The following is a 12,793-nucleotide window of genomic DNA, read 5'->3' as shown; positions in this document are numbered from 1 at the left end:
GCAGTTTAGTGAAATAACTGTTCAAGTAAAAAAAAAGATGGTTAAGTGGGTTAAATGTATGAAGAGTGCCTTTAATGCTAGTGTTTATATTCCACAGAAAACTAAAGGAATGTGATGCTCAGAAAATTAGTGCTGTTCCTGGTTCTGGAAAACCTTACTGTTGTTTTAATTTCTTTCTTTTTTTTCTTTATATATCAGAAGAACATGTTCATCTTATCTTGCTGTGACTATACATGATACGAAGGCTTACTTCCTTTTAGACTTCCTTAGTATTCAGTTATTATTGTCAGCATCTCTTATCTCTTCATGCAGTCCAGAGTGATACTCAAAACTTACCATTGTGGTGACAAGTCAGTTTTACACTTTAAGCTTAATAATAATGTTTTTAAGACAAGTTTATTATTTTTATATACTTCAGACATCTGGAACAAATCTGTGTTCGTGCATCAATGTCTCTATTTTATGTTTTAGGTGAAAAACTTCATTGTAGGAAACTTAACCAAGATGTTGGCTAATCAGTTTTTGTCAGTTGTATGTTATACAACATGCAGGAACACAGAACGAAAGAGTGACCAAAAAACTCATTCACTTAAGAAAAGGAGGGTAATTATTATTATTATTGGGGGGTGGGGGCTTGTCATGCTTGTCATGTGACACACAGCAACCAAGATAGCACTTATCTTATGCACATGCACTTTGTTTCTGATGAGAGAATTCAGTCAGCGAGAGCGCGCGGTGAACAAAACACCAGGGTTTTAGCAATTGAACATCTCTGATTGGTCATTGCATTCACAAGCACTACAGAGATTGGTTATAATGCCCAATGTTATAAAATGGGCGTGCCCTACCCTCAGGCCATCCAAAATATAGGTGACTTTTTTCTTTAGTAAAACAGTTAAGAAGATTTTTGGTGATTCATTAAATTCAAGTCAGCAGCTGCTTGTATTTGGAAAAAAAGCAAGGGATGCAAAATTAATACCTGTGGCTCCTGCAAATATACTGAGGTCTTATGAAGCTAAACGATCAGTCTGTGCAAGAAACTGAACATTATTTACAATTATTACCTGTAATGCATAGCCTCAGGCAAACAGTCTGGAGTGATGTCCAGTTCACAAATGAATCATTCTTTTTAACCAGATAAATTATTTTTATTTGGAAAAGTTCACCAAATCAGACTGAATAATCTGAAACAGTTCACAGTTCGAGCAGCACAGATCTACAATCAAAACTTACATTCAGATGGTCACTCCAATTCAAAATTAACAAATGTAATCCTGTGATGCTCCAGTTCCTCCAAGAGTACACTAAACTGATGAAACAGTTCCAACTCAGACCGATGTGCCATTGATACGCATATCTGGACCTAGCACTTAATTAAAGGGGTGATATGAAGGTTTTCTGGTTTCTCTTTGTCTATATAAAAAGGTGAACTTATATATGCACTTCATTTGCTTTTGGATGAACCATCCTTTTAAAATCTTGTTGTAGACTCTTGCATAAAAAAAGAATTGCTATTCATTTTTGACTGACTTGGTCAATCAGTTGCACTTACTACATTTTGCATAAGCTGGTCCTTCTACTAGGCAGAGCTGCGTATTTGTAAGCATTTTTTCAAGAGCTAAATCCTTTTCTCAAACATTTTAGATCAGGCAGCTGCGTGGACAGCCCTCCAAGTTCCAGAATACCAGTGGGGGCGTTTATCAGGACCTATGTTTGGAAAGCCCAGCATCCGGAGAAGGTGATTACCTCAGTTCGGACGAGGACCCTCTTCAGAGCCTGCCTGTGAGCTCCCTGTACCCGCACCACTCTTCACCTCATCTGGACAGTCAAGGCAGCTCGGACAGCGACGGCGAGGAAAGGAACCCCATTCAAACCCCCTGCCAAGACCCTCTGCCTAACCAGCAGCAGCTTTACCCGGGCATGGTGTGCACCGAAGGACTCGAGAACTGAGATCGCTTGAAATGGTGACACGCGACGCAAGGAATCCTTTAGGAATAGACTGCACAAAATGCACACATACATAGCGAGAGCGAGAGATTATGTACATTCACCCAGAAGCTGTCAGAGGCAGGGCAGGAAACCCATGCATAGCGTGACACTCTCATAGCATACTTCACCCTCACTCGAGCTGTGGCCGAAACTTGAAAAAGGCGCCTTTGCTAAGGCACATCCAAATCCAGCATTTGCCTTCCATCTGTTTGACTTAAAACATCTCCACAATCTTCAGTTTGGCGGTTAGGGATAAAATGACATCTGATGAAGAAATTAGAAATACAAGAATAAATTAAAAGAAAGCTGATCTACGCAGAAATGACATTTTAGGCACTAAATATTTGATTTATGTCTAAACTTTGTTCTAGATCATTCGATTTGATGTTTGGTGTACCGTACTTGGCAAGTGCTTTCAAATTCGGACACAGTCTCTATGTCTCCCTCTCTCTCTCTCTCTCTCTCTCTCTCTCTCTCTCTTATTCTTTGTCTTTTTGTCAGTGTGTCTGTTGCACAGTTCCTAAACGTATTATATTTCTTCCCAGGACTGAATTTGGAGTTCTATGTTACAAAAAACATACACAGAGAAGTCAAACTGTCCTCTTCTCCGAGTGCCAGAAAGTTTGGTCATTTTTGCCATTTTCTCCTTTCAGAAGACAGTGTGGCCTTGAAACTACCTCTAATTTATCCAGACACTCACTAAATCCCTGTGAGCATACCAACTTCACCAATACAACCGCCATCTGGCTTGAAATGAGGTGACGGAGGAGAGAATAAGCAAGCAGGATACACACCTTCGGGTACACTTAAAGTTTGCCGCATCCTATCAAATCTTCGGCTTTGGAAATCATTGGATTGTCTTTGTCACACTCAGTTGGCGTCAAACGTGGGGAGCATCTCTACTGTTTCTTTAGAGGAAAGCAGCAGATTTGGGGCTTTTCTCAACCTTGTCTTGTTCCGGTGGATGTGCACCTTTTATGTTTATCTCAAACGCAACAGACACTACAATCACTTTAATGAGAGGTGAAGGCTGAAGGAAAGAAAATAAGAATGAACAAAGTCTTATTATATAATGTAATAGGGATGTTAATAGTTACATACATAGATGAATATTACCGTAGCTCATCCATGTATTTGTGTGTGTTTTATACAAAACAACGAAAGCTGATCAAAGTTTGGGATGGAGAAAAATCCATTGCTAAAGATCTAGTGTCAACATTGCCAAATGTTTTTATGTTATTTATGTGTTTTGTTTTTTTATAATGTTAATGTACTTCATGCAAACAGAGGCCAAACTATTTCATTTGTACTATTCTTCTGTGCCAATCCTGAAAAACAGCATGGAGCTGAAACTGCAGGGTCTCCAGAAAAGAGATTAGTTCGATTACAGAAAAACAACTGCTGCTATGACGTATCTAGTTAGTTATTTTTTTTTTTTTATTATGATTATTATTATTTATTTTATTTTTTTTATAATCTTTACTCCCATGTAAGGTAGATCTATAAATCGAAGATAAACTGTGAAAAAGTTATTACTGACTTGGCGCTTACCAGCAATGAGTTGCCTAGATTTGTACACTACATACTGTAAATACCCTCAAGCAATTATGCGATATTGATTTGCATTTCACATTTCGGTCCCACTTTATATTAAATGGCCTTGACTACTATGTACTTATATTTAAATGAATCATTTGGTACAATGCACTTATTGTGTACATACATGTTTAAAAAATACCTATATGTTATTACATCTGTAATTCATTTCCCTTACACCTTAACCCTCCCTTAAACCAATCCATACCACCCAACCTGTCCCGAACCTTACCCATATCCCACCTCAATATCAGCAAAAGTGTTTTGCAATACAATATGAACACAATAAGTGCACTGTACTTATTTTTATGTAAGTACATAGTAGTTAAGGCCACCTAATATACAGTGTGGCACACATTTCAATTGTTAACCATCTTAAGCATTGTTTCTGATTTGTATGGGTTTGTGCTGATTCAAAAGCAACTTCCTGAAGCATTAATGAAGACTGTAGCACTTGGTTGTTACTGAAAGTCTCCATCTGTAGCGCTAAAGCTTGTTTGACCAAACTAACGAAACTCACAAACTAATGCAAGATTTAGTAGATTCATACATAATATTACACAAATCTTTCATACTTGTAACAGTTTTCTTCCTTTTAATCAAGTTTGGTCACTTAAGTTTTTTTACCCACAATTTCGTAACCTGTCTTGAAGACTTCCATCTAACTCAGAAGTGTCTACGATGCTGTGTTTGTCTGACCACACATGGTACATCAGTGACATTGCCTTTCCCCACCACTGCCTCACTTTGCTAAAGCTCGTCAGTCCTTGCATTTATCAGACATTTGACATTTTTACATGACTTTTGGAGAGCGATACATTGCCGACATTTGCACCCTTTTGACAAAAACCAGTGAGACGCTCCTCTCAGTCATATCTCTGACAGTATGATGCATTTCAAGACATTGGAGTTTTGGGGAGAAGTGTTTACTGAATATGACATGAAAACCATTGAAGTGTGTTCATAAAGCATATCTCCTTTTGAGTGGCTGTAAGTTATCAAGATAGCCTGGGGTTGCTGTTTTAACTTACCACCGTGTTTTATTGACTGAATTGTTTTTTTTTTCGTCTAATGCAAAAATGTTTGTGTGGAATAATTTGTAGAGTAATGCCGTTATCACTGATTTATATATATATATATATATATATATATATATATATATATATATATATATATATATATATATATATATTGACATAGAAGAAAAATTGACATAGAAGGAGAAATAACTGTGAATTAAATAGACTATTATGATTTTAATGTTGTTTCATATTGCACTACAAATGAAATCTAAACCTGTAGCATCGTCTGTACTAGGCCTCTACTCTGATTTAGAACATCCTTCCTGTTCCCCGGCGACCTCTGTAACATTTAAAACCATCCACAAAACCGTGTGCTGTTTATAAACTCTTCTTTACAAGAAAAGCAGCAAGTAAAGGAAGTCGCTTTGCACCTTTCATTTCTTACTGGTCTTTAAAGGGAAACCTCAGAGGGTCCCCGAAGCTGAAAGACTTTATCGAGCAGTTGTTGTACCAACATTTGTTCTGGTTTGGGACTGTTGGATTTCAAATAGTCGAAGGAAACTTTCTTCACAACTTGATTACAAAACACAACGGTTTTGTGGTGTGAGTTTGAGCTTCTGAAGAATATTTGCTAATAGGAAATCAGAAATGGCTGTTTTGAAATTAACTTTGAATAAGAGTTCTTGTTTAGAGACTTGATTTTGTTTAAAACAAGAAGTTAGTCTGATTAGGAAGGCTTTCCAAGCTTGTTTATCAATACCTGACCAGGAACGTACCATTTTTAGATCGTCAAAGGGTGGCTAATATGGTCAAAACATTTCTGTCTCACACTGAGCTCTAATTTCAATCGCCTTCAGAATGGCTGATTTATGTTCTAATCAGTGGAAGAAGAAAAAAGATGAATGAAAAATGTTACAGTGATTAATAATATCAGTACTTTGTGGTATCATGAGTCAGTTGTCCCTGTATGAAGTCTATCACGTCTCAGAAACACTATATCACATTTTCAGTTGAAGCTGAATACTTTCAGATTTTTTTTCTTTCTTTCTTTGGTAGCCTAACATCCTTTCATGGCAGTTTTTATCTCACTCTTTTTCCTGCTTTTTCTTTTTTGTTGTTGCTTGAAGGTTGCCATGTAAGCAATGATCATAATGAAACCCTGATTGGTTTCATGAAAGATCTGTTGTAGTTACAGTAGACAACCTAACTACAACAAAATGCATAAATAACACTTCTATGCATGAACTTGACGAAAGTCACTGTTCAAAAGACATTTTTTTAATGCCTCCTCTTTTTTTGGTCTTCCTGTTTCTTAATTAAATGTGGCGATAAAATGGGAAAATAATATTCGTGTATAGCACATGTAACGTCGTTCAAGTGTTACAATCATACAGAAAATATTCGTACTGTGTATTGTATCCAGTGTTTTCATTCATATGTAGTTTGACTGCTATCTTAAACACCGTGTGTATCAAAACAGCAACCCTAAAAGCAGAGGTCAATATTTCATACACAGCACATTATGCTTTCAGGTGGAGCCATATTAAATAAATGAGGTCATACGCAGAGGCTGATGTGACATATAGTGCTCCAACAGCTGCCTTACCTCCTTTCACCAGTACGTAAATGTCCAGTAGTCTCCCCATGACACCCATCAGATCACATCCTCTCTCTCCTACAGTTTTACTGATGTGTTAAGAATGACAGTACTAAAGATTATATAAATGGCAATGTTATCAAATGATGATCCAGTGTTCTGTATTTGATGATAAAATGTATTTAAAAAAAATAATAAACATTTATGCTATACATTTGCGAAGTTCAAAATCTGGTGTCATGTGTATGTGTTATTTTGCATAATGACATCAATTCTTTAATATCTTGTGGGGGGGGGGGGTTGTTGTTGTTGTTTGTTTGTTTTTTATGGTAGAAAATAATCACCTTAAAATTGTGCACCATGACGGAATGGTGACCCAATGTTCATTTTGATTAAACTTAACCCTTCGAAGCTCTGCGTGCATCATGAAAAAAATCATTGTTTTGGGATAGAAATCATGTGATCTAGCTTGTTAGCTTGTCTTATATTGAATAAAACACATTTAAAGGGATAGACCACACAAAAATGAATGCCCAAACCTGTATGAATTTCTTTTTTTTTTTAAAGATATTCTGAAGAAAGTGGATAACCAAACACTGCCTGGTACCCACTGACTTCTTTATTTCGCGTACTATGGAAGTCAGTGGGTACCAGCAACTGTTTGGTTACCCACATTCTTCAAAATATTTATGTTCAAGGGAAGAAAAAAACTCTTAACTTTATATGTAAATAATGGCAATTTTTTCACTTTGGGGTGAACTATCACTTTAATAAGGCCACTTAACCCCTTATCTCATGTGTGTACATCACTTAAAACATTTTACATTTCTTGATGTGGTAAAAGCTGCTTTTAAAAACACAGAATGGTGCTTTGTACCATTTTATATCCATTTCTTGCTAAACCAATAAACTTGCAAACTGCAGCTTTAGACAAACCAAACTGAGAGTTTCTTCCTATTTGTCATCCCTATACAGCGCATATGTCATGCTGGTTGGCCTAAATGTGAGGACTTAATGTCAGTTATTTATCTGGTTTTTAAGTTATGGGTAAAAGAGCTAAGTGTTGTTGCACCTCGCACAACCACACTCGCCACGGTTCATCAGTCTTTCTCACAACCTCATCACTTTTCCCTTTCTTCCTCTCTTCCTCGTCTGTGTTTCCAGGGGGTCTGTGAGTGTTTGATACCTTCAGGGACAACAGAGTTAAAATGATGCGTCATAATCACACCATATCACAAGCCTCGGTCTACCTATGGTTTACATTTGCAATGAATGACTACTGCAGTCATTTTTGCAATGAGAACGTAAAATCACCACAGTGTTTTTTATTAGTCACATATCCACGGTTCAACAAAATAGGTAGGCCTACTAAGCTATGTGTCCAACAGGCTTGTGCTTTCGATGAGAAGAACACCCTGATTTATTTAGCTGATAGTTTTCCTTCGCACTGCAGCAGCAGTTAGGGTTAGTGTAAGTCTGGTTTGTAACAGCGCGAGGCAGAGCCCTCGGCGGAAGCTGACGCGTCTGTGGTCGGCCGGTTTTGTGAGCGCGCGTTACGGAGGTTTCAGTTTTGCTGCGCTTTAAGGAGCGCGCACCTGCCCTCAGTGATTTATTACTGCTAGTGACGGAGCGAGACACGACACTGTAGCACGGCCTAATCCGTCTGCAATACATCCAGTCAGATAATAAAAGTAAGAAGCAGTATTGCATTTAATGTTCATTTTATTATAGAAACACCTCGGCTGGCTCTGGACGCATTTACTGGTAAGTCCTACACGGTTTATTTTGAAGTTAATGCTGCTAATAGCAGAGAACTGACAAAAATCAATTCACGGTCATTAGTTTTTAAAATAGGTTTAGGTTTTACCACGACATTTTCACTTAATACACCTAAAACCACTTGTCCTCACAGCAATACCTAAACTTTAAATTATATAATAAATAAATATGTATATGTGAAACTGTTTTGGAAGGAAGGGGTTAAAATATACATTTTGATGAGTTTCTGTGTCCCTGCACACCGTTAGATGTTTTATGAAGCATTTTAAAACATTATGTAATATCAAAGTCTTAGTACATTCACTTGCTTACTATCAATAAGATCACAAAGGGTCAGGAGAAGTTTAAAAATGATTATTTGAAGTAATCGCAACAATTGTAAAGAAATTATTTCGTTTAGTTTTTTCCCTCCCATGCATTTGTACCTGCAATACCAAATTCACCAAATTGAACATTTAATATACCTGTGATATAAAAAATATAGACTTTTTTTCAACACTGCAAGATGACACTGTAAGATTGTCTTTCTGTGGTAAAACAAATATAGACAAAAAAAAAAATCAATAAATAACAAAAACACTGATATTCATTGATTAATGGCTAGATTTGTTTTTATTTAACTTCAATTCAGTATTTGTTTTAAGATCTGAAGTCTGTTTTTGCCCCAGTACACAAAGTTTCTCTGTCTGTGATTTAACATTTTGAATTACATATATTAATATTTCATGATTTTAACGGATAATCAACAAGACCTAAAAGATTTACTACAACAATCATGACTGTTTACGTTTCACTGAAATAGTACATTGAGCATTTAATGAACACTTATAAGCAATGCATTGTATGTCACATAGACACAGATTAAAAAAAAAAAAAAAAATTATTAAGCTGTTAAATAAGCTGTTTTTGGTACAACAGATACAGCCATTAAAATAGATTTTAATTGTAGAAATAAGTAATATCAAAATTTCCACAGTAAATTTAAAACTATTTAAAAACAGATCTATTTATTACATTACATCATAAAACAAGAGTAGACCATAGAAGGTGCTATAGAAATTTCTATATTCATATTTAAATATAGCTCATATCCACTGAAACTCTAAGTCTAATTAATTTCATAAAGTGATTGTAAATAATGGAGATTAAGTAACAGGAATACACTGTTTATCATCTGAGAATCTCTGACTTGCGAGATGAGAACACATTTCCGTTTATTATCCCGAGTTTGTATTTCATGAATTATATATAAATAAATAAAAATCAGCTCATGAAAGCTGTTGCTTTTTTTGTTGTTGCAATTTTAGACTCTTAAGAGAATCTGTGCATCCCCTGACAGAATTAAATAAAACTTAGTATTATTTATTATTCATTATATGCATGGATCAAAATGAATTACTATTGTTACTAGCTAACATTTAATCCTCATTTAAATCAATACATATATTATGCTGAGATTTAAAATGCATCATGCCCCTGTATATATGGTTGTCATTTATTTTCATCTCTCCATTTTTAGTCCTGCAGGACAATCTTCTCTGTTGCTAGCTATCTGTTCATTATGCCTCGTTCATTTCTGGTGAAAAAGAGCAGGAAGGGAGGCTTTCGTTCCTCTCTTCCCATCGCTGATGTGCCTTATCTAGGCCTAGTGGGCTGGTCTGTCCCCATAAAAGTGACTACACTGCCAGAGGAATCAGGCCAAGAGATACAACCATATTCTCCAATCATGCAGCAAAACAGCACACACAATAGTCTCGATAACAACTGGAAAACAGGTGCGTTAATCAACAAAATTCATTTATAATACCTGAGGAAGTTATGGGGATTCCTTTAGATAAGATATTGTTCACTGGGTTTCTGCAGATCCTGCAGGTTTCCGGTATGACCCTCCTCCGTCTCCAATGCACTGGTTACCAGTCAACTCTAGAGACATTGCAGACATGCAAGGGCTCAACAGCAGAGACAGTTCACTGGACTGTTCTCTGATGAGCCCTCGAAGGGATTCTGGCCCAAAACATTGCAGCCTATGTGGCAAGGTATGTCTGTTTGTGTCCAAAAAAAAAAAAAAAAGTTATATTCTTATGTAACACTGAAGTAAACTGTCTTCAGGCCATTTTTGTAATATTTGTTTCAAATACAAATCCATTTGTTTGACCAACTCCTGCAGTCCATAAATCTTGCTCACCAAGATATAGAAGACAAAACATGTTCCTTGAGAAGCACTTTAATAATATTTCACTTTATTTTGGCCTCAAGCCTTTCTGTGACGGGGGGGGAAGCTTTTCACTTCCTGAGTCGTTCTTTAAACAGTTCTGGTTTTCATTTTTTCCCATTAGGTTTTCTCCTCTCTCACTCGTCTGGAGTCTCACGTGTACAGATTGCATGGTAGCCCTCATGGACGTTCTCTGGTATTCCGTGACAGCAGAGACCCCTTGATGCCATGCAGGGTAAAATAGAACCATTAGTTTGCAATTTTTTTTTTCTTTTTCTTTTCTTTTTTTTTTTTTTGTGGATTCATGATAAAAGGTTGTTATGTCTCCCTCTGATGCTGAATAGTGTAACTGCAGCCTTAGTAAGTGGTTGTGCCAAGTGGATATAACTGCAGACCTGAGATCTCCAAAAAGGGGCGTGTACTCCAAAATTGAGCAGAACCTCCAAAGTGGGGCAGGGTCTCCTTTCGCAAAGACTTTCACCATTGGCTGTGGCTTCAGCCAATTGTTACTGACTTACATTTCAAAATAAAACTTTATAAATTAAACATTGTTTCTAGTTCATCTAAAATAAAATATGCTATATAAATACATATTCTCCACGAGAGCAGAGGCCAAAGCTTTTGGCCAGTGGTGATTAGACCCAAGTTTGAACCTCTGCTTCATGATGTAAACGGGAATCACTCAGGAGCCGTCCCAGCAGAGGGGAAAGATTTTACTCTATCGCTTTATTCCAAGCAACGGGGCCATCGTGGGACACGGAATTTGCAGGCTAGGAGAGGGTAGTGGTGCTGGGTGTAACTAAAAAGGTGCCAATGAGCACTGAGTGTCATATCGCAAAATTGTATTAACTGTTTATTTCCTGAACTGAAACTTTCTTTACCACACTATTCAGCGCCAATCCCGCCATTCAGTCAATTTCACTGGTTAAGGTAAGGTGTGGGGTAGGTTTAGGGGTTAGCATTTTTTGTTGCATAGTTTAGGAAACACTAACATATAACTGACATATAACCAATAAAAACTTCCGAATCAGTTGTGAGTAGGAGTTTGCACTGAAGTGGATCGGGGGGAAAATTGTGCATGTGTGTCATGCGCCTGTCTCTCAATGGGAGGAAGCCACACCCTATTTTGGAGCTCCCACCCCTTTTTTGAGTTCCCACCCCTATTTGGAGATCTCCAGGCTACAGTCATACCCTTCTCGATTGTGGTCACAAGTGTACATTGTACCTTTTTTTGCATGTTGGCCATGACTTTATCTTTGCCAATTCCAACTTTGTTTTTCAAATCTAGATTTGTAGGCGTTTATACCTTTTTTGTAAGCATTTAATGAATAAATATGTGTACGAGTATACAAAAATTACAGTTTTCTATGTGAAATATTATACAGTATATATATTTATACTGTATAATATTCTTCTTGTAAAACATTTTTGTACACTGATTTTTCGGTAAACTATAAAGTTATTTTTAAATTGTCATTGCATTTGTTCATTTTGAATTTCAGGAGCGAACATTTGAGTGCAAGGAATGTGGGAAGGTATTCAAACGCTCATCCACTCTGTCCACTCACCTCCTGATCCACTCGGACACACGGCCATATCCCTGCCAATACTGCGGCAAGAGATTCCACCAGAAATCCGACATGAAGAAACACACCTTCATACACACCGGTGAGACTCACAGAGATTTGAATCTTTCAATATGATGGAATCATTTGGATAGATGAAATGGGGGGAAATTATTTTTCTTTATTATCAGAACCTTACAAAATAACAGTTATGCGTTAATAACAGTAAAGTATACTGTATTTCATTTACCATATTTTGAGTGCATGTGTTTTGATTGATCCTCATTTGACAAGGTTTATTTTGTGATTTGTTTAGGAGAAAAGCCGCATGTGTGTAAAGTGTGTGGTAAAGCCTTCAGTCAGAGCTCCAACCTGATCACACACAACAGAAAACACTACAAACCCTTCAGCTGAACACACTCTCCTCCAGGAAGAGCCCAACCAAGAACTCTGTGAACGTACATAAGTTAGCTTTAAACACAAAAAGTATTATAAATTATCAAGTGCATAGTTTCTTCTCATTTATTCACGCAGCAGTGCCTAAAAGCATTACGTGTGAGATGCAGACGAAAGTGTCTTCATAGCAGTACATCAGTAATAAATGAATGCAAAGAAAAAGATAGAGTGCACAATTGAATGCATTGTTGACTCATATAGATGGATCTGGTGATACAGAAATGAGTCAAGCAGCAGTGCAGCTGATGGCCGCAGGTTCATCTGAGTCACTGCAAAAAAAGTTTGTTTATAGCTGTTCACACAAGTTGAACCTGTGCAGAAATAAAACAGAAAGCCACAATTAGATATCACCCAGTTTTCACACTTTTTTTCTTCTAAAGCCCATCGATTTTATTGGCATTTTAAAACTTGCCCATACCAAGTAAATTACTTTCAAAGCTTTATTGCTTTGTGATTGCTTTTAAGACTGTACATGTGTCGAACAAAAATAATGATGATTTATTATTTGGGCTTTATCCAGCTCATCAGCCTTCTCTAAGGACTTCACATTATTGAGATATGAAAAATTTGCTTTAGG

The 12,793-nt window shown here is 36.8% G+C and overlaps 1 protein-coding gene across 2 annotated transcripts in view; it reads left to right on the top strand.

The window, feature by feature from the left end:
• LOC113098231 (EVI5-like protein) overlaps nt 1–12,566 on the top strand; it is a 46,663-nt gene extending 34,097 nt beyond the window's left edge. Inside the window, exons 20-24 of one of the 2 annotated variants that reach the window (XM_026263235.1) lie at nt 1,645–1,849; nt 9,847–10,019; nt 10,320–10,430; nt 11,698–11,863; nt 12,077–12,566. In XM_026263235.1, coding sequence (XP_026119020.1) covers nt 1,645–1,849; nt 9,847–10,019; nt 10,320–10,430; nt 11,698–11,863; nt 12,077–12,174 — 753 coding nt within the window. In that variant the 3' untranslated portion in view covers nt 12,175–12,566. Of the gene's footprint in view, nt 1–1,644; nt 4,702–9,846; nt 10,020–10,319; nt 10,431–11,697; nt 11,864–12,076 lie in introns of those variants that run through there. The other variant, XM_026263234.1, reaches the window with a different exon arrangement.
• The last annotated feature ends 227 nt before the right edge of the window (nt 12,567–12,793 follow it).

Source organism: Carassius auratus, unplaced genomic scaffold (genome assembly GCF_003368295.1).
Source record: "Carassius auratus strain Wakin unplaced genomic scaffold, ASM336829v1 scaf_tig00216437, whole genome shotgun sequence".
Taxonomy (NCBI): Eukaryota; Metazoa; Chordata; class Actinopteri; order Cypriniformes; family Cyprinidae; genus Carassius; species Carassius auratus.
Note: the sequence above shows the minus strand (reverse complement) of the source record. Positions and strands in the feature narration are given on the sequence as shown.